This window comes from Liolophura sinensis, chromosome 10, assembly GCF_032854445.1.
Source record: "Liolophura sinensis isolate JHLJ2023 chromosome 10, CUHK_Ljap_v2, whole genome shotgun sequence".
In the NCBI taxonomy this organism is placed as follows: domain Eukaryota; kingdom Metazoa; phylum Mollusca; class Polyplacophora; order Chitonida; family Chitonidae; genus Liolophura; species Liolophura sinensis.
In genome coordinates this window covers 21,595,694-21,618,648 of record NC_088304.1, presented here as the reverse complement: position 1 = coordinate 21,618,648, position 22,955 = coordinate 21,595,694, and the positions used below count along the sequence as shown (strand labels likewise).

At 38.5% G+C, this 22,955-nt stretch overlaps 1 protein-coding gene across 1 annotated transcript in view; it reads left to right on the top strand.

Moving 5' to 3' along the window:
- Nucleotides 1-468: 468 nt before the first annotated feature.
- LOC135476444 (phosphatidylinositol 4-kinase alpha-like) overlaps nucleotides 469-22,955 on the top strand; it is a 63,767-nt gene continuing 41,280 nt past the window's right edge. The window contains 13 exon segments of the mRNA XM_064756472.1: nucleotides 469-559; nucleotides 2,084-2,203; nucleotides 2,395-2,488; nucleotides 3,426-3,511; nucleotides 4,070-4,142; nucleotides 6,472-6,947; nucleotides 8,292-8,357; nucleotides 9,845-9,941; nucleotides 10,487-10,681; nucleotides 11,189-11,289; nucleotides 12,457-12,710; nucleotides 13,283-13,378; nucleotides 19,756-19,939. Of these exon segments, the coding sequence (XP_064612542.1) occupies nucleotides 470-559; nucleotides 2,084-2,203; nucleotides 2,395-2,488; nucleotides 3,426-3,511; nucleotides 4,070-4,142; nucleotides 6,472-6,947; nucleotides 8,292-8,357; nucleotides 9,845-9,941; nucleotides 10,487-10,681; nucleotides 11,189-11,289; nucleotides 12,457-12,710; nucleotides 13,283-13,378; nucleotides 19,756-19,939 (1,932 nt within the window). The 5' untranslated portion in view covers nucleotide 469.

Here is a 22,955-nt window from a genome sequence, read left to right as displayed (position 1 = left end):
TTTCTGGAGCAATAGTGAAGTAACTCCGAAAAATGATGTCGTTTAGGTCGATATTTCGGTTGAATTCCAATCCATCATCCAGACAAGGTGAACTATGTTTACAATAAAGGAAAACAAGAGATAGTTTTGAATCAACTCGAATACTGACTGTACACATTATATGTACAAACATCTAATGATCCCTTGTCCTACACATTGGGTCTACACATGTAGGCCTACATATAAACAAATGAATAAATAAATGTAAATCAACCCAAATTGGTGTGAATTCTTAAAGGTCAACAGTTCCTTGCGTGCAGCCATATAAAGCTATTACATAGTTCAAACACATATATATTGTTTATACTCTCTTCGATATGTCTATAAACCGTGTACAACACCTGGTGGGCAGTCTTCTGTTCAGGCCGTTTAAAACAAGGGTCGATAACTCTGCCGGCTGAGCATTTTATTCTAGAGGGCGTGTTACAACATGGCAGCCGAAGAGCGTAACATTTATTCCAAAACATTGCAGCAGCTAGCACGTTCTTTGGCTGACCTTAATCCGTCACCATGGGAAAAGGTAAATGATCTGAAAGTATTAAAAAAGAAATGCAATGACTTGTCATGTGGTCAGTGATAAGTCTGCAATGTCAACAGTTGTCAAGTACAACGATCTGTCAAACACGAAATCTGGTCGTCGAATGACTGCTCCCAGCAGTCTGATATTTCCGTGCTTCAAAGTAATTACTTAACTGAATGCTCATGTTGGCTCTTACCAAAGGGTGAATGGTGTCCTAAGGATGGTTTCCATATGGCAGTTGAGGTTGATGTAAAGACTAGGTTTGTTGTTTAGGTGTTGCATTCAACGTTAGTTTAATGCGTGAAGAGTAATTCAAGCTCCCCTGAATTGAGGCTGTACAACAGATGCAGATGTGCAGGTCGCCCCGGAAAACTACAACTTCTTTTCTTATATCTCCTAGTCTCGAGACAGACAGTGTTAATTTCATGTTTAGTTTTTGTGTCTTTGTTATCAATTAAGTTTAATGCAAATGAAAAACACCAAACTAGACTCGCTTTCCGCACCCACTGCACCACCACACCACCATCATATGCACCTACTCGCTTTAGATGACATTTATTATATCCATGAATTTTTCCATGGGAACAGTCTCCTCAGCCACTGCCACCATCTTCCCACTGCTCTACAGTGAAGCAGCACATACACATAACTGCCCAAGTTGGCGGCAGTGGGCGAAGAGTCTTAGTGGATGTAAACTACCTTGACTAAAAGACATGATTTTATGATATGCGCCAATGGCGCTGTGGAGTTGACAGACAAGACCGTACATGTATGTATATTCAATCGGGCAACTACTTCAAAATCACTTGGTAGTCTGTGAAAGCAAACCTTTGTTTAATCTCTCCTAAATCTACATCATCTTGTGAGACTTCTGAAGTGCTGATTGGATGCATTAAAACTGAAATCAGTTAAAGACCATAACCCCTGCCTAACTTATTAATATGGTCCAGAAGAATTCAGCAGCGTCATCAGTATTTGAAATTATGGTTACTCTGTGTCATTTTTTAATAGTCATACAGATAAGTCTGTTTTTTTTATTATTATTCAGAAGTGAAATTGCTAAACTCAGCCAGTCACTAGAGCACATTTAACCCTTACCATACCCATCTGTATTAAACATGTCTAAGAAAAACATTCAGTCGCAGAAGCCAAGTGGTTTAGTGATATAGATGTCAGGGGCTAACCCTCTTTTGACTTGACGATGTGTATGAGGGGTAGGAATGATGCAACATTGTGTTTCTGTCTGCTATAACCTGGCCTCATAAGATTCTTATTCCTGAGTAAAGATTGATTCATGCCGTTACCAAAAAAAAAAGTTCTGTCCAAAAAATATCTATGGCCATTTAGGTCTGTTTCTACCCCTCTTCTGAAATGACTCAGGTTATATTATTTGTGGTCTAATCTTCTTGGTGATATTAAAGTATTTGCAGAGATTGCAAAGTGATAAGACCATGCATTGTTTCGCAAATTCAGTATGTAGATATTGTACATGTAATGTAATTTTTGTATGGTTTTTGCCCACAGGTCAGTCGACTTATTTCTCTTTGCCCTGCAGAGAACTTGAGAGGAGGATTCTGTTTAGATCAAAGAGGCCAGGATGCCATTATCGCTCTGGGAATTTACTTCCTGGAATCGGGCCTACAAGTGAGTGTTTACCTGAGGAGAATGCATAGTTGTGTCCCCTTATATCTTTGTTGCTGTCTGAGAGCAGTTTCAAAGGTAAAGCACTCCAAGTGCTGTCAGTAGACAAACAGCTTCTGTGAGTCTCTGGTCCTTCTTCTGTACAAAGATGTTAAATTGAATATCTATTCTATCATTTAATTCTATGTTTTCAGTACAAGGAGAAGATATTGCCATACTTATTGAATGTACTGCAGAGCCTGGTGAAGGCACAGTGGGTGGACCGTTTAAGAGGAATGACCAGCCATGGTGAGTCAGTGGTATACATCATGATGGGTGAGTGGTGCACACTGTGGGTGAGCATCGTACGCGATCTGTGAGCGGTGTGCACAGTGAGTGAGAGAGCTGTGTACATCGTGGGTGAGCTGTAGTGAGTGATATACACAATATGTGACAGTGTGTGCAGATGGTGAGCAGTGTACGTGGTGGATCAGAGGTACTGTTTTTGCAGTGGGTGGACCGTTTAAGAGGAATGACCAGCCATGGTGAGTCAGTGGTATACATCATGATTGGTGAGTGGTGCACACTGTGGGTGAACATCGTACGCGATCTGTGAGCGGTGTGCACAGTGAGTGAGTGAGTGAGTGAGCTGTGTACACGGTGGGTGAGCTGTAGTGAGTTGTATACACAATACGTGACGGTGTGTGCAGACGGTGAGCAGTGTACATGGTGGATCAGTGGTACTGTTTTCGCAGTGCCTTTTCTCTCCTTATTCAGCTAATTATCAGTTATTTGGCATTTTTTAGAATATATTCCTTGTAGTATTATTGGGTACAGATGCACTGATAAACTTGCCATTATATGGGAATACAGTTGCTGACTCCGAAAATAATAAATTTTGAGCATAGTGAACCAATATTTCGTCACTTTACCTTTGTTATCTTTTAATAGAATTTTAGTTTACAAAACCATTTGAAACTTGTGACGAATTACCAATCCTCAAAGTAACATGAATAAAGTATTGATCCATCATACTCCCCTCTAATGCCATTCTTCCTGCATTCTCTTGTCGTCTCTGGTTGTTGTGGGAAGCTCAGCTAGCAGCCTGCAGATTTTCAAAGGGTTTTCACCAGGAGCTGCCAGGTTTCTTTCCACCGTAATGCTGGCCCCTGCTATATGAGTAAAATATTCTTGAGTTCGGCATAAAACTGCAATAAGACACATATTTTTTCCATGTATATTACAGTGTTACCAGTAAGTGAAAGCTTCACGTTTTGTCTCTCCACCATTCTGAGTGATGTGGCACACAGGAATCCAGACTTTAAGGAACAGGTATGTTGGAGTGGTGTCATAACATTGGACAAATTATATACTTGCAAATGTGTAAAAGGTAGGTTATGTTTTGTGGGCAGAATAGTGTGTATATTTTCATTTTAGAAACCAACATAGCCGAAATGTAGGACTTGAATTCCTTAGTTTGGTAATGTTATTTTAGTATTTTATATATGTATTTGATGGGAGTTTTTTATTTTTTGCTGTGCTTTATTAAGTGTGTTGCAGTGGTCCAGTTTATGTGTGGAAAAAATTAACCTGAACCTGTAGCAAAACCACCACATCTTATTAAACCATAGCGATTTGTAGAATAGAACTGATTCTTCAGACAACTCAACATAATGCTTTCTGAGAGGTATTGAGCCTGTGAATAAAACAATAAAAAGTTAGTGGTAAACCATCATATCTTTGTTCAGTTCACATCTACTTGTCAGTTTTATTACAGGTTGATTAGTTTTGTGTGCGACCTTCCCACGTTGGGCGGGAGAGGAAATCAACTTGAGCTGGACTTATGTTAACCTGTACATACATATTGTCATATGTGATTTATTCTTCCAGGTACTTACTGCCCAGCTAGACCTCCTACAGCTTCTCACCAAGCTCTGTGTTGGCGTTCATGATATACCACAGGGTGGGTGATATACCACAATGCTTCTCTCAGTAATACGTCCTCTCTTTTTGTTATGTTTAAACATGTATGAAGAGCCTCGCTACATGTATGGGTGTAGTTTAAGAATAGACCTAATTTTTCTAATTTTTGGGTCCGCTTCGGGAACGGTAGATCCAGGGTCAATCCTGGATTGAGTCACACCTGGTGTTCAGCATGAAGGGGATAGTACAACGACTGGTTGACCCGTATCAGTATAATGGCTCGGGCGGGGCGGCTTACTTGCCTTTGATAATGTGTCTCAGTGAAGCAGCACTAGATAAAAGAGCTGCGGAAATCCGTCCTGCAACAAGGAGGCACATTACATGCACTCTAAGGATTCCTTCGTCATCATATGACTGAAAAATTGTTAAACACAACATTAAACCCCAAGCACTCACTCACTCACTCACTCTAATTTTTGGCGCATGTAGTCTTGTCCTATAGCCATCATATGTGTCATTGTAACAAGAATATACTGTTTCTCATTTCTCACATTGTTAGTCCATCAAATAAAGAACATACCCATATTTTTTCTTTTCCAGAAAAAAAACTTTTCTGTGATTTTTAGCTTTCAGCACTGCTAATATTTCTCCTAAAACATAGAAAGGACATAACTAAGGCTGTCTCTGCTGGTTCTTAGCTTAACCAGGACAATATAATTTTTCAACTAGTCTTATTTTTGTCAGTAATTAAGACGCACACTGATGTTTGAGCATATTTTTTTTCAACAAGATGTGAAATACATGTTGCAGTTATTCTCATTGACCCAGGGTGTTGTGAGCAAACCCAGATGGTAGAGAAATGTGGACAGAGTTAATAGATAGAATGAGAAACAAAAGGTGGTCCATGCTTAAGGAGCTTCTTTAGTGTTAAGACGTTTACAGTGTATGCCCTAAAAGCAAGGTTAAATTTTAAGATCGAGATAGTAAGAATTGCTTTCTTAAATCATTAAAAAAATGCATTGTTTTAAAGCCGCTGTTATTAATTAAGGAGGATAATACTTAAACAAACGTTTTCTGCCGATTCTCATTTTACCTGGTGTGACGTCATGCAAGAACACTTGATGTCACCCATCACTGACGTATAGCAAAAAATGATGTCATACGTTCAAACGTGCGTGACATCACTCCAGCATAACTGCTTTATTCAACGTCATATTAGCCTGATTCATCGTCACATAAGTTATATTATCGGGTCCCATCAAAAAAAAAAAAAAATTTTACTGAAACTGCCGAAGATTTTTTTTTTGAGGACTCTTCTCTTGTAGGGTTTATAAATAGGGTTATTCGTTGTAAATGTTTGAATCGTGGTGCTGGCTGTATTCCATAGGGCATCCTTCATATCAGTTTAATATTTCTGCCTAGCCTCCCTTGGGGCTGAAGTAGCGCTTTCAGATAATCGTTGTTACACCCTCTATACAAAGGGAAGGCCATGTATGTATTTTTAACCAGTGGAACACCAGTGTCTTGTGTGCATACTTGAATAACACTACCCGCCATGAATGTTCACCCGCCTCGGGAGTCGGGAAAATCGGGATCAAACCTGGGTCGGGTAATACCAAAGACTTTAAAAATGGTACTTGGTTGCTGGCTGGCTTGGTACTCAGGCATTGAGCAGTCAGAGCAAGGGAACAGTGCTGGTTGGCCTGGTGTCAATATAATGTGGCTGAGTGAGGTTTTATGTCTGTTGACATGATACCTCAGTGGTGGCATGAACTCTTCCACAAGAACGGTACGGTATATGTACTCATAGCGAATGACTCTTCCTCATCATATGACTGAAAAATTGTTAAGTACAACATTAAACCCCAAATATTCATTCATTCATTCATGATTATTCATATTGCTATTTAAATCAGTAGAACACGTTTATAATAATGTAGGCTTAGGCCACTCCAATATATATTTTTGTTTTACGAACTTTAAACGAAGATATAAAAAACTATAATAAACCATCTACTTGTTAGGAAATGTCCCAGCAGTTCTTGTTCTTGAAAACACATTTTCTTGATCAGAAAATCTTTAAAAAAAACAGGATAATCATGAAAACCCTGTGTCAGACAAAATAAAAAGCCAAATTTTCAGTTTTAATTTTTATACCAGATTTGGCTTTTTTTTTAGCGTCGGGTTGCTGGTAAAACACAAAATTAAATTGATGTTACCTTAGGGGACTTGTATTTCCCGAGATAATGGTTTGCTTCCCTTTGTAGAGGGCTGGTGTGAATTATCTTCAAGCAGATATAACCTTTTGGTTGAACCTTCAGCAACCAGACGTCTGGTACCTGTAAAATTGTGACCTTGGACCTTTTCAGATACGCTGGCGAAGGTGATTATTCCAGTGCTGTTGGGTCTGGCCCGTGCCATTGGTCGATCTTCTGACAATGACACGCCCCTCATTAGTCACCTCTACCCTCCTTCCCATGTGGTCTCACCCAAACTGCGCAACATTGTCCGAGAGGATGAGGTACGGAAGAAGAAATCCTTCAGCACATTTCGTCCCATTTTACCGAGAACGATGTCGTCAAACATCCTGGTCCCAGAGAGTCCACCTGGCTCGGCCAGCTCCATAGGATTTTTCTGCGACACTCTGCACCAGGAGCGCTCCCCCTCTCCACTGGTGGCGTCCTCTAAGGGGGAGCAGGCCGATGACCCACTGGACGCCTCCGTACACTATTTTAACCAGGTGGGCTCAAGTTTTACGAGAACGAAGGCCTGGGGCTTCGAGATCATACCTGAACAGGATCATCTAGAGTTCTCCAGCAATCAGCTACAGACTATCCTGAGTATGGTAAGCTGTAAGACAGGTAACTATTCTGTCAGGCAGCCTGAAAGTTGGAGATCACCCCCAAAGTGTGCGAAAACAGTTTGGCCACCGCCATGTGGAAGCCTAGGTGGAAAAGGCCCCTAATTACCACTCTCATCAGTGACCAGGTTCAAAAATAGGCATATTCCTATGCTACAACTTTAGGGGGGAAATTTTTTTCGCATATGCTGTCTGTTACTAACATGACTGTTAAAGGGGTTCACCTGGTCTCTGATTTCCGGGTCATCTAACAGAGTAGACCACTTCGGTGGCATAATGGTTCATGCGTAAAACATCAAAGTCGAGAGACCTGTTATCAAACTCAGGTCGGGTCATACCAAAGACTTGAAAAAATGGTACTTGTTGCTGCCTAGCGTGGAGCTCAGCACTAAGAGGTTTATAGAGCAAGGAAACAGGGCTGGTTGGCTGAATGTCAGTATGTTGTGACTGGGTGGGGTGTCATGTTTAGTGTCTTCGGCACGATGCTTTAGTGACGGCAACAACTTGGCGGCATGGCCTGTCCTGCTATAAGAAGACACAATATATAATACCGTAATGCTGGCCGCTGTTGTATAAGTGAAATATTCTTGAGTACAGCGTAAAATGCCAATCAAATCAATCAGTCAAATCTATAGCAAGTGTGGAAAGGTGTGTGATGCCAGCTTTAGGAAAATCAAATCTGTCTTCCGATTTTAACAACAAACGCAACAAAAACATTTCCCAGAAAAAGAAATGAAATGAGGACAATGTCGTGATGCTGCGTGCTGAAGAATGGGACACTGGCAGAAATCCGAAATGGGACATATTACGTCATTTTAGTGATGCTGGACATTCCACTGCACCGTCAACAGCAGGATGTCATATTTTGCGCCGTGCAGCAAAAGACCGTGGACATGCAAGTTTTAATTTACAGTAGCGCCACCTTTTGTGACAAGAAAATCTGCCAGCATTGCATTGATTACCAAAAATGTATCAGCACCTCCAAATCGTGATGCAGTATGTTGGAATCCACTTTACCTGTGGACACATTACCTGTGTTGTTACAATACTTCTCTTGCCATTTCATGTTGATGGGAAAAATCTCACAGTCTTACCAAAAACATAGGTTTCCTACCTTAGACAGGAGAGCACTGTTTTAACACATTCTGGGTTTGGAGGGAGGATGGAGAGCCCCAGTGTGTTTATATTTTTTATTGTTTTTATTTTTATTGTTTGTTTTCCACTATGGACATGATTGACAAGGAGCTGATGTCTCCATGTACGTGTACAAATGTATTTATTTTTCTATAGTTAAATGCTAAAAAACCATATTTTTTTCTTTGAATACAGTCCAAGAAACTGTTAAACAAGGAAGTTTTGAAGAACCTGGACACTATAGCTCATGAGTTTTCAACGGTAAGATTTTCTTATCATACCTTGTGACATTTTTTATCTCACCTGTGGGAAGTGTGGGCGTGGCTAATGTTATAGCCTGAGAGACAGTGTAACATCCACTAGCAGTGAAATCAGTGTTAAAGGTAAGTGGTAGGAGGTGGTGTCTAAGCAAATGTGGCAAGTATTAAGGGCATTTTTTGCAATCAACACGTTGAACTAGTGTAAAATATAACACTGAAAGAAATAATATGTAAAAATCTTTCCAAGTAGTATATATTAGTACAAAAACAATTCAGCACAGAGTTGAACTAGTGTAAAATATAACACTGAAAGAAATAATATGTAAAAATCTTTCCAAGTAGTACATATTAGTACAAAAACAATTCAGCACAGAGTTGAACTAGTGTAAAATATAACACTGAAAGAAATAATATGTAAAAATCTTTCCAAGTAGTATATATTAGCACAAAAACAATTCAGCACAGAGTTGAACTAGTGTAAAATATGACACTGAAAGAAATAATATGTAAAAATCTGTCCAAGTAGTACATATTAGTACAAAAACAATTCAGCACAGAGTTGAACTAGTGTAAAATGTAACACTGAAAGAAATAATATGTGAAAATCTTTCCAAGTAGTACATATTAGCACAAAAACAATTCAGCACAGAGTTGAACTAGTGTAAAATATAACACTGAAAGAAATAATATGTAAAAATCTTTCCAAGTAGTACATATTGGCACAAAAACAATTCAGCACAGAGTTGAACTAGTGTAAAATATAACACTGAAAGAAATAATATGTGAAAATCTTTCCAAGTAGTACATATTAGCACAAAAACAATTCAGCACAGAGTTGAACTAGTGTAAAATATAACACTGAAAGAAATAATATGTAAAAATCTTTCCAAGTAGTATATATTAGCACAAAAACAATTCAGCACAGAGTTGAACTAGTGTAAAATATAACACTGAAAGAAATAATATGTAAAAATCTTTCCAAGTAGTACATATTAGCACAAAAACAATTCAGCACAGAGTTGAACTAGTGTAAAATATAACACTGAAAGAAATAATATGTAAAAATCTTTCCAAGTAGTACATATTAGTACAAAAACAATTCAGCACAGAGTTGAACTAGTGTAAAATGTAACACTGAAAGAAATAATATGTAAAAATCTTTCCAACTACTATATATTAGCACAAAAACAATTCAGCACAGAGAGTTAAGAATACAGAACATTTAGTTTCATGCATGTTTTCAGGCTAATGTTCATTTTCCAAGGAAGTCTTTCTTAATATTAAAGTCTTGTAATGTACCCCCTAGATTATTAATACTAGATGTTCCACGTATGTATGTTTTTGTATAGAGCAAGTCTTAAGGACTATAATCCATCTTTTCAATGAATGTAGCATCTGTCCGAAATACATGGTGTATAAATTAATTAAACTCAATAGCTGGATTGTAATAATGTTAATGTTGTTTTTCTTCTTTTCCGTGTCCTGCAGCGTGATAATGGTCGACATTTTCCGTACCAGACATTCAGCGAGACCATAACCTTGGTGATAGTCACCCTCTTAAGAGACATACTGGAGCATGAGAAAGGTGAGTTACGTTTGGTCAACCCTAATTCCTAAACCTCTTCTCACCTGAAAGAGCAATTTTCAGTGAGATTTTAGCCTATTTTAATTTGATTTTGAAGACAAATGCACTTTGTTTGGTTGTGGCCGGTTTCATGGCTGCACAAATGGTATTATTTTATCAATATGCACAGAAAAATGCCCTCGAAACAGTGGAAAATGGGGCCACGGTGGCCTAGTACTTCACATGCTGTTGCAGCACAATGACTGACTGTAATGCTGGCTGAGGTTGTATAAAGTGAACTTACATTCTTGAGCGTGACATGAAATGCCAATCAAATAAGTAAATAAATAAAAAAAAAAGATACGTAAAGGTTGAAAATTACAGTAAGTGTGTATAATTTTTAATTGTCACTGTCAAACATCTCTCAGTCAACCTAATTAATTCTTCATATTCAGTCTGTTTTAGCTAAATGTGTGTAGATGTGTTTGGAGTACTGGACTTTGCCTCCTACTTCATATATTCCACAAGAAGTCCATAATATGTCTCTATCCACTTCTGTTTTGTAGATTTACCTGCCCCATTCGCTAAGGACGTTCAGGACTTTGTTAAGGACCTGTACCTGTCGGGCATGACAGAACTACAGGAGAGTCACCACCGGGGTGGTGGGGGGAAGCGCTGGTGTCTGGATCCCTATGAATTGACAGTGGCTAGTAACGCTGCCTGTATAGAGCTTCTCTTCTGGGCCATCAGGGAGGAATCAGGTCAGTATCTTATCAACTGCTCTACAATAGCCATCAGTTGCTTTTTATGCAATGTAATTTTTTAAGCCAAAAAGACAAAAAGAATTTGAATATGTTATATTTTTGTATGTCTTTAAGTTTTCCATGATGTGAACTTGGAATACAAATAAAAGTGAAAATCAGCCTTTTTATACCATCTCGTCTTGATGTTTTAGTGGTTTTCTTGTTTGTCAAGATCTTTCGATTGAGTAATTGTATCTTCATCAGGAAAACTTTTTGGAATTGTCCACATTTTCCGAAAATTAGATGATCTTCATGGTTTAACTGTCCTCCGATATAAAAACAAAAAAATTATTCTGTGTGGTAAAGCAACACTTTAAATTGATGTAGCCTCACTCTAAATAGTTGTACATCAGAAATGAAGTTGTAAGCAGTGTTACAGAGAGACGGAGTAGTATTCTTTGACCAGAAAGAATATCATATGTAATGAGTTTTGTGGAGGGTTTATTGTGCTTTGTTGGTTAACAGAGGCTGAAGGATTATGTGTGCGGCTCACAGAGAAGATCAATACTCACACAGAGAAGAGACTGCTGCTCTCACACATGCCCTTACTCACGGTCGCCCTGGAGGTTTGTCAGCAGTTATACTCTGGATTTTACTTCACCTAATTCAGTTTGCCCCTCGCAGTGTAATCACACAATGTAATGGTAGCACCCTGCATGTGGGTCTAGATCGTTCATGCCAAAGACTTGTCAGTTTTAAGCTCTAAATTATCAAATCATGGCACACACAGGGCGTTAACCTTTTAATTATTACTTTTGATTTATTTATTTATTTATTTGGTGTTTCACGCCGTACTCAAAAATATTTCACTTATACGACCGCGGTCAGCATTATGGTGGGTGGAAACCGGGCACAGCCCGGGGGAAACCCACAACCATCCGCACGTTGCTGACAGACCTTCCCACTTACAGCCTGAGAGGAAGCCAGCATGAGCTGGACTTGAACTCACAGCGACCGCATTGGTGAGAAACTCCTGGATGATTACGCTGCGCTAGCGCGCTAACCAACGGAGCCACGGAGGCCCCCAATTATTACTTTGGATGATAAACAGTGAAGGTTGTATGTATGTATAGCAACACAAAATCAAATATGGAATACAGCTTTATCTTCTAAATGAAAATGGGGGCTCTCTGTGGTTAGCGTGCCAGGGCGGTGCAGGGCAATGACCCTTGAGCCACTGACCAGTGCGGATGGGTCGTGGGTTTCCGCTGTGCCCTCCATTGTTTCCTCCACCGTGATGCTGACCAGAGTCGTGTTAGTGAAATATTCCTGAGTGCTTTACATGTATATCTCTAATCACAGTCGATCATGAAGAAGATTTATGGCGTATACCCCATATGCATTTATATTTATTGATTTACTTATTTATTTATTTATTTATTTATTTGGTGTTTTATGCTGTTCTCAGGAATATTTCAATTATGCAATATAACTGACTATGTAACATTTGCTTAATACTTTTATATTACTTTATTGCCTCATACAAAGAAGATGTTTTGAGGTTTGTTTGGACATATTAGATATTGTTTTGTAGCATGATATCCTGCTGGGAAAATTTAAGTTTCAACACAGAATATAAAGTTTTTGGACTTACTTGCATCCAAGAGTGCAATTGTTTGTGCAAAATTTTTGGCCCTTTGAGATCAAGTTTGAAAAGCAGTGTGAGTCATACATAAGCTTTGTATCTTCAGCAGGTGAAATGACTGTGTTCTTTGAATTACTCGTTATCCCAGGCTTTGGGCAAACTGGCAGAAAAGTTCCCCAATCTGGCCTCGCTGATGATTGCTTCATTGCGAGACTTCCTCATCAGCCCCTCGCCCATCCTGAGCAAACTTAGCAAGTACCTGAGCTCTTCATCTGATGGAGGTATAAAAATCACGGTGACGGATGAAAACAGAGTTGGAGGAAGCAGTTCTAATGGCCCGAAGAGCAAACTTCATGCTGCCCTGGAGAACATTAGAGACACTGCTATCATGAATATTTGCAGGTTTGGAGGCCTTTTATATTTATTCATTGATGACTTATACGACGACGGCTAGCATTGTGGTGGGAGGAAACTGGTAGGAGGTTGCTGACAGACCTGCAGATGTATGTTTGGCACGTATGGAGGCTTTATATATATATATATATATATACAAACATACTGCCATTTTACTCTCATATTTAGTCACATTTGTCCTTCCACCTTCCATTTTTTAGGCAGTAGCTTTAAATCAGAGGGTTTATCAGGCACTTGACCTTCTTAGGTGGTTTCTCTCCATTGCTTCTTTGGTTTCCTCCACCTGGAAAACCCAAGTAGAGAACAAACTTGGCATACGTACTGTGGGCTGAACCAGCACTGAGCTTAGACTGTATATACACGTACATGTGGCATGCTGAATTTCCCTGGGAGAAAGTTGTTTCCAATATCTTTGAAATCGCTTCATCCATTGTTGTATTCTGGAGAAAGTGCTGCTAATAATACCACATTACATGTAAATAAATTACATGTACTCTTCTTTACATCGTGCGACTCTATTCAGATGAACTCCACTGAGTTTGGTTAAATTTTGCTTGCAGGGCATTGCAGGCTGGTCTTCAGGCAGATCCTGACTGTGTTCAGGCCTTCCTAGCCTCTGTCTCCAGCAGACTGTACAAAGCAGAGATGAGTGACAGGTAAGCTGGCCAATCACAGCTGGCTAGCTGGTTTTAGCCACGTCTTCTAGTGCCAAGCTTTCTCCCAGCTACCCTGAGTGTGAATACTGAAATGAAATGTATACATAAGAGTTAGTATATGAAGAAATACAGTAAGTCTTTTCTGACATTATATTTACTGATGATTATAATGTCCTATTTTGTAAAATCTGTAATTGGAGAGTAGTCAGTGTTAGACATCACAAATTAGACAAAACGAATGTTAGACAAAACCAATGAAAGACTACATTTTTTTTTAGTCCTAAGACTTACCCTTTCCCAGTAGGATATTATCCTACCTTCCCAGCAAACTTCAAAATACCTTTCTAAAACCAATAGAGCTCCCAGAATTGTTAAAAATCAGCAGGGTAATTTTGCTACATGTATGTTGTTAGAAGCTCACTGCACAACTTCATTTAGCTGACTAGTATCTATATCCATTCAATTTTTATAAGAAACTGAGTGAGATGAAAGGTAGATTAATGATACTGGAGTGTTTCAAGATGAGTAGAAAATATGTAAGCTAAAAAGAGTTTTTCTGTCAACTTTTTAGCCCGGAGAAATTGTTATTTACTGTTGAATGGAAAAACAAAGACGTGTGTAGAATGCAAATTGAGAAGAGTAGAGAGAGGGGCTGTAGGTGCATGACTGGTCAGGTATTACTCAGACACTTTTATTTGAAAGCTAAAATATGAAGTAAAGTTTATCATACAGACAACTAAAAGCTATGTGCAAAAATACTTTTATTTATTTTTTTGCGATTTTTTAAAGAGTATTTGAAGGTATTCAAATATTTGTTTATGGTTGGGCTTTGTGAGCCATACTGACGGTATCTAGGAACTCAGATGAACTTTTGGGAACATTTTTTCAGTAATCTTTTACTCATGGGTAAAAACAGTTAGTCCAATATTCAGTGTTGTGATTAGAGTTGGAAAAACTTCCTGTGATGTAAGCGCTCCTAGATGCTGATAGACACCATTATTAGCTCTTTTTACAAAAATCTGAAAAAAAATAAATGAAAGTGTATTTGTGCATAATTTTAAGTGGTCTATTTAGTGAAGCCTACTTTAATTTTTTGAGGCCTTAGCTTTGACAAGAAATGGACTTCTGCTCTGACAAACTTTGTTCAATACAATTAAGGTCAGGTTGATAAAACCAGCCAGAAACTTAAAGCCAAATTAGTTATGTGTGTACAGATGACTGTAAATATCATGGTAAGGTTTGTTGGCAGCGTTGGAGAATCAGGCTCATCCGTTTCAGTATACTCAGTTATCAATTTGGGGTTCACATTCTCCACTCACGTGACTCCGGTTGTTGTGTTGTTGTAGCAAATATTTCACATGCAGTGAATAATTCTTATTCAGTAGTTTTGATTTACTGAATATCTCGAATTGATCAGGGTATGCTGGTTTAACGAATATTTTTGGCATTTAGTCACTGTTTGAATATAATCAACATCTAGTTCTACTATTCTACTGAATATTTCACATCCCGTTGTTATTCTACTGAATATTTCACATCCCGTTGTTATTCTACTGAATATTTCACATCCCGTTGTTATTCTACTGAATATTTCACATCCCGTTGTTATTGTACTGAATATTTCACATCCCGTTGTTATTCTACTGAATATTTCACATCCCGTTGTTATTCTACTGAATATTTCACATCCCGTTGTTATTGTACTGAATATTTCACATCCCGTTGTTATTCTACTGAATATTTCACATCCCGTTGTTATTCTACTGAATATTTCACATCCTGTTGTTCTGTTGTTTATTTTTTTTTTACTGGATATTACACATATAATTCGTACATCACATAAACCCTAAACGGCTGCAAATGTTTTACCTCGGAGCATTATGTTACTCACAACCAGCATGACCCTAATTGCATGCACACTGTATACCAATAACATGCCTTCATAAAACCTATATCATACCTGTATCACAAGCACAGTTGAACCCTTAACCTTTAATATGTTTTCTAGGGCATATACCATTTCGCTGAGCAGATATTCATTAATTGTTTGTATCTGGCCAGTAGCTGCATGCTCAAGACTGGAGCGAACGTTGATTTCAAATAGTTTTCAACACAATTTTCTAGAAGAAAGTATTAATGTGTATGTGTTTGCAGGAATTTGCTCCAGTTATGCAATGTACCTGTTTATGTATGTTGTTCTTACAAAGGAAAACATACACGTGCATGTATTTTGTTCTTACAAAGGAAAACATACATGTATATGCATTTTGTTCTTTCAAAGGAAACATGTATTTTTTTTTTTTTTTTTTACATCTACACGTATTTCTCTTCCCAAGAATTTTAATAGTGGATTGATGTAAAAGAAAAGCTCCGGCTGACTGCTTTCGGACAAAAGCTGGGTACATTTTACATGATATCGAACAGCTGTAATGTATGTTGATCTGAAAAGATTTATATGCTAGTCTGTTCACTCGAACCAGTTCATGTGCACAAATACTCATTGAAATATATACATACAGTTTCATTCAGCAGCTAATTGTACCGCCAGTATTATGTAGAATATGGGATGTAAGATATTCTTACATGCAGACTGTTTGATTTATATGTATTTTTAATGGAGAACCTTTATCAAATATGGTAATTTAGGTCCAAGCTGTGTAGTCAGTTGTTCATTCCTGCCTTTGTGGTGATGTTTTGCGAGGAAAAAAAGAAAGAAAACTCACATGTAGTAGATGTTTATACATATGCTTGTCCATTGTGAGAGAACAGCTTGGACCTGAGTCACCAGTGTACGGAAAAAGGTGCTCCATTAGGATTGAAATTTTCACAAAAATGTATGTATTCTTCTGTACTTGTCTGTCTGCATGTAGCTTTATGTTGTGTGTAAACGTGTGGTTGCTATATGTGTTGTGGAATTAGCTGTGCATGGCAGTGATGTTTGCATGTAAGTATATTTCCTGTGCGTGTATATTTGACATATTTATGATTTGTGTACCGTATTTCACCGAAAGTTTGGTATGTATAAACACACTTTCAGAAGAACATAGAGGTCTTCTTTTTTCAGCACTCGCGTTTTTCTGATAAGAAATTAATCAAAATTGACAAAATACTTACAAGCTACCCCAGGAAGAACCAAGCAAAATGTGCTAAACTTTAGGTGAAATTTGGCATCTCTGCTTACAAACTATTGTATATTTAGATTACATTTATTTCAGGCATATTTTGAAGGTGTTATTCTTTGTAGACTGAAATGTTATTACTCTTTGTGAAGCCCTGTAACTGACCCATCCAGTCAATGTTGTTTTGTCTCCAAAATCGAATTAAAAATGCGCACAAATTGCACTGAAAGTTGTTCTTTTGTATGTGAAAACATTAAGGAATGGAGGTATATGTGTTTTAATTTTGGGAGCATGTACATGTATTTTGGCCACACCTGTATTCGTCATAGCCAAGCTGTAATCTAAAGGCCTGACTGTTGGATAATTGCGATTGAAAGTCTTTGCTCTGTGATGTTTTATTTTTACTTATTCGATTATTCTTTGACGTCATACTCAAGAATTTTTCCATTTGAACAGTGCTGCTCAGTTTTACAGGGTGGAGGAAACTGTAGTGTGCGGGTGAACCTCCCGTCTCCTATCATCAGAAAGGATCATCATCGCTCGGCCTTGTTCAGCTCCTTGTTTTTTGTCTTTATGAGTGCTGTAGGATTGATTCCCTATTTTCTGTTTTCATTCCTATCATCTCTCCGCTAAATGTCAGAAACATTACAGAAAAAGTTGTGTAGGATTTTGATGAAAATTTACACACAGGTTGGTCTGGGTTAAGAACCAATTCGTCAGATTTTGGTGGTGATCTTTAATGTATTCCTGAATCGAGGAATTTTTTAAACAATTTTTTTACCAGCCACACCTAGGTCTGAAATGTAGAGTATTCTTCCTTTGTCTGTAGGCAAGGAATTTGTGCATTTGTGGTGGAGGTTTGTGCTGCAGAAATTTATATTGTTTGCCCTACATATGTGCTGTAGCTAGTGTGTTTGCGATGTATTGTGCTGTAGCATGTTCCATAGTTTGTACATGTATGTGATGTATTTTCTTTGTCCTGTGTGCTGTAGCATGTATGTGGTATATTTTTTGTCCTGTGTGCCATAGCTTGTATGTGATATATCTTTTGTCCTGTGTGCCATAGCTTGTATGTGATATATTTTTTGTCCTGTGTGCCATAGCTTGTATGTGATATATTTTTTGTCGTATGTTCCGTAGCTTGTACGTGATATTTTTTTGTCCTATGTGCCGTAGCATGTATATGATATATTTTTTGTCCTATGTGCCATAGCATATGTGTGATATATCTTTTGTCCTATGTGCTGTAGCATGTATATGATATATTTTTTGTCCTATTTGCCCTAGCATATATGTGATATATTTTTTGTCCTATGTGCTGTAGCATGTATGTGATATATCTTTTGTCCTATGTGCTCTAGCATGTATGTGATATATTTTTTGCCCTATGTGCTGTAGGATAGAATCAATGCCGTCTTCGGGGGAGGCAAATTGGCGCCGCCTCAGGAATGTCTTATCATTTCTGAGATCAACCACAGGAAAAGCCGTGGAGCCGCATGATCTAGAGAGGCAGCTATACATTTACACTCTTGCTTAAATTCTCCTCCTGCACAATGGGTTCTAAGGGTGTCACGCAGACACTAACCACACTCACTAGGAACCTAAGTTTGCACAAACCTTTAATAGTGTGCACGTGTGTGTGTGTGTGTGTAGTAGCACTAACAAATAATTGAGCAATCATGGTGCCAGTTTGTAGTGGAAACTGTTTGTAAGTGAACTGTTTTTGGTCATGCATGTGTGGATTATTACTAATGTAAATGTATTGCAAACAGGTTTGAAAAAATCATACGCTTTTGCTATGTAGAGCATGCTATGCTAGAATCAAGCAAGATTGCATTCAGTGCGCAGTAATTGTTTGATTTCATTCACTTTACGTTGTCTGCATTCACTCACTTAACATTTTTGCATTCATTCATTTCACATTGCTTGCATTCATTCACTTCACACCTGTTTTTCCTCACATGTGATGTTAATGATCTAACCTATTTGTAAATCAACTATTTATACCCTTCATATTGCCAGGTGTTTATTCCCTTCCCTGTCATATTGCCAGGTGTTTTTTCCCCTTTCCCCTAATATTGCCAGGTGTTTATTCCCTTTCCCTTCATAATGCCAGTGGCCTCTGGCAGCGATCATAGCCTAACTACCAAGGCGACACATGCTTTTAACATGTGTTGCCATGGTAGTTACAATCAACTTAGCCCACGATTGCTTTGTGCAAGCAGTCCTGGGTGTTTATTCCCTTTCCCTTCATACTGCCAAGTATTTGAAACTGGTCAGTGCATATATTGTAGGTGTCTCTTTACAAGACAGTTTTAATCATATATAAAAGATCATCTTCATTATTTGAGTTTAGTAGTAGCATAAATACTTTATGATTAACCAATTATCTGAAAGTAGATCTCTTACTGTTTCTGTAGATTAGGGAAATAATTTAGCATTAATTTAATCTGAAAGCATGAATAGTTATTAACGATGTGTACATGTAACTGTATAAGTGAGTCATTCTCTTTTTGCTTGGCAAGATTGGATTGGGTTTAATTGACACGTGCCTGATGTCCTCATGTCTAGTGAACAATCAGTCTTTGGTGCGGTTTATCCAAATCTGCTTTATGAGATCTTGTATTTGCCCACAAATTCTTCCCAACCCCAGGCACTCCCTCACTCAAATTCTTCCCAAGACCTGATTCTGTAACAGAAGAGAAATAATCGGTGCAGTGAGTCACTGTTGCTGCCTTCCCCATAAACAACCTCCATTTTTTTAAACTCGGATATACATAAATGCTTGATGATTCTGCCTTGATTTGAACTCCAGCTGACGTCCCCATTAAACAGCATACTGTTTAAAACTCAAATACATGTAAATGTCGGAGGATAAACTGATAAAGGCATTCTACAATTAGGAACGATGCTTAGGAATTTAATGATACCTCATCTGTAAATTGAAAATTTAATTAAATTTAATTTTCTGGTCAATGATCCATTTCACATGTATTGTAGACATGTATGTAAATGTGTATTGGAAAATCTTATACATGGTATTTATCTTGCTTATTAACTGCAGTAATGCCTTGTGCATATTGGTTAGCTAATTTCTCTAACATTAAGACATATTAATGGAGCATGCGAATGTGGGCAGGTTTACAATGCCAGTTGGTTACTTTCCTTCTCTCCAGAATCTTGGTGGATTTAGCCCATGAGGGGATTTTTAACAGGCAGTGCACTCATTGTAGTCGATAAATCTTTTGTGTGTTTCAGAGAGTCCACGTTGATTTCAACCAACACCATACTGGTTCTGGGACACGTTGCTGTGGCACAGAAGGACACGCCCAAAACAGTCGCCTCTGTGCTGCAGATCTTCCAGCAACGGTTCTGCTCCCCTCCGTCGCAGCTGGACGTTCTCATGGTGGATCAGCTAGGCTGTATGATCATGGCTGGATGTGTAAGTTAGTCACGTATCTTTGTAGCTGGTATTCTGATGGTAGATCAGCTAGGCTGTATGATCATGGCTGGATGTGTAAGTTAGTCACATATCTCTGTAGCTGGCATTCTCATGGTGGATCACCTAGGCTGTATGATCATGGCTGGGTGTGTAAGTTAGTCACGTATCTCTGTAGCTGGCATTCTCATGGTGGATCAGCTAGGCTGTAAGATCATGGCTGGATGTGTAAGTTAGTCACGTATCTCTGTAACTGGCATTCTCATGGTGGATCAGCTAGGCTGTGTGATCATGGCTGGATGTGTAAGTTAGTCACATATCTCTGTAGCTGGCATTCTCATGGTGGATCACCTAGGGTGTATGATCATGGCTGGATGTGTAAGTTAGTCACATATCTCTGTACCTGGCATTCTCATGGTGGATCAGCTAGGCTGTATGATCATGGCTGGATGTGTAAGTTAGTCACATATCTCTGTAGCTGGCATTCTCATGGTGGATCAGCTAGGGTGTATGATCATGGCTGGATGTGTAAGTTAGTCACATATCTCTGTAGCTGGCATTCTCATGGTGGATCACCTAGGCTGTAAGATCATGGCTGGATGTGTAAGTTAGTCACGTATCTCTGTAGCTGGCATTCTGATGGTAGATCAGCTAGGCTGTATGATCATGGCTGGGTGTGTAAGTTAGTCACGTATCTCTGTAACTGGCATTCTCATGATGGATCAGCTAGGCTGTATGATCATGGCTGGGTGTGTAAGTTAGTCACGTATCTCTGTAGCTGGCATTCTCATGGTGGATCAGCTACATGTAGGCTGTAAGATCATGGCTGGATGTATAAGTTCCAGTCATGCTAGAAGGGTTGTTTCCACAGTCTGGAATACATTTGTTTAAAGAGTGAATTTCATCTTTCACCACTGTCTTTTTTCCATCTAGTTGGATTTCTTCAAGAGAGCTCTTACCATTTAAAAATAAATGTCACCTACATTGAATTTCATCTTTCACCACTGTCTTTTTTCCATCTAGTTGGATTTCTTCAAGAGAGCTCTTACCATTTAAAAATAATTGTCACCTACATTGCGTAAAGAACACAGCGATTTTTTGAACCTTGACATGCCTATCAGAACACATATACTGTACTTCAGAATTGTGTTTTTTTTTTTTTTACTAAGGCCTAATTTCTCATCTATAGGACTTGCAGTAAGGTACATGTCCCTCTAGTAGTCCAGTATATACAGCACTGAACCAGGTATACACGTCTGAGTAAACTCACAAGTTGTTTCTTGTGACCTAAAGTTTTGCCCGTCAGTTTACCCTGCCCCCTAGCTGATTCGACGGCAAGATGACAGGAAGTGCTTATTAGCCACCAGTTTGCTACTTTACCCATGGCCAGTAAGGCGGTTTGGGTTACTAATCGTCGCCACATGTGGTCAGGTAATGGACGAATAAGCATGCCGATCTCTCCACCAGTACACCTATTCTTTTATCCATGAATTAAACCGAAAAAAGAATCAAGAGTCGAGCAATAATTGTTTCAAACCTGTCAATGCCATACACAGTCACAAAACATAGCCGCACCAAACGAACGACAATATACAGGGAAGACTTCAATTCAAGTGGTAAAGATTGTTCAGGTTACGTGGCAAACTCCCCAGCACATTTTCTGCTGAACGGTTGTCCATTCACTGCCCTCATTAATGGAACAAATCAATAAATATTTTCTCCATAAATATCTATTACCAGTATACCATATAATTTAAATGAAGTATTTCTTCATGCACATGTTATGGTCAGAACTGTCCTCCCATTGCAGAAGAGTTCTATTTCTGGCAGTTTTAAGGTGGGAAACTTCCTTTAAGCATAGAAACAAGGTCTCCGAAGATATCAGAAAAGACCTATTTGCGAGGAATTTCAAAGACTCCTATGTCAATATCAGAGCAGCGTTTCCTAGTGGAGCCTATATGACACAAGGTTTTTGCATCAGAAGGAATTCACAAATCATGGTGTACTTGTAATGATCTTGTATACAGACAATTTCCTGCTGATCTTGTTTTGTTTCATATACCAGGAGGCTATGGGCGTGTTCATACAAGTGTGTGTACATATGTGTACTTGTAATGATCCTGTACACATATGATTTCTGCCTAAACTTTTCTTGTTTCTGTGTTACAGTCAACCATATACCAGGAGGTTATGGGCGTGTTCACACAGATGTGTGTACATATGTGTACTTGTATGTGTACTTGTAATGATCCTGTACACATATGATTTCTGCCTAATCTTTTCTTGTTTCTGTGTTACAGTCAACCATATACCAGGAGGTTATGGGCGTGTTCACACAAATGTGTGTACATATGTGTACTTGTAATGATCCTTTACACATATGATTTCTGCCTAATCTTTTCTTGTTTCTGTGTTACAGTCAACCATATACCAGGAGGTTATGGGCATGTTCACACAGATGTGTGTACATATGTGTACTTGTATGTGTACTTGTAATGATCCTGTACGCATATGATTTTTCTGCCTAATCTTTTCTTGTTTCTGTGTTACAGTCAACCATATACTAGGAGGTTATGGGCATGTTCACACAGATGTGTGTACATATGTGTACTTGTATGTGTACTTGTAATGATCCTGTACACATATGATTTTTCTGCCTAATCTTTTCTTGTTTCTGTGTTACAGTCAACCATATACCAATAGGTTATGGGCATGTTCACACAGATGTGTGTACATATGTGTACTTGTATGTGTACTTGTAATGATCCTGTACGCATATGATTTTTCTGCCTAATCTTTTCTTGTTTCTGTGTTACAGTCAACCATATACCAGGAGGTTATGGGCGTGTTCACACAAATGTGTGTACATATGTGTACTTGTATGTGTACTTGTAATGATCCTGTACACATATGATTTCCGGCTAATCTTTTCATTTTTCTGTGTTACAGTCAACCATATACCAGGAGGTGATGGGCATGTTCACACAGATGTGTGTACATATGTGTACTTGTATGTGTA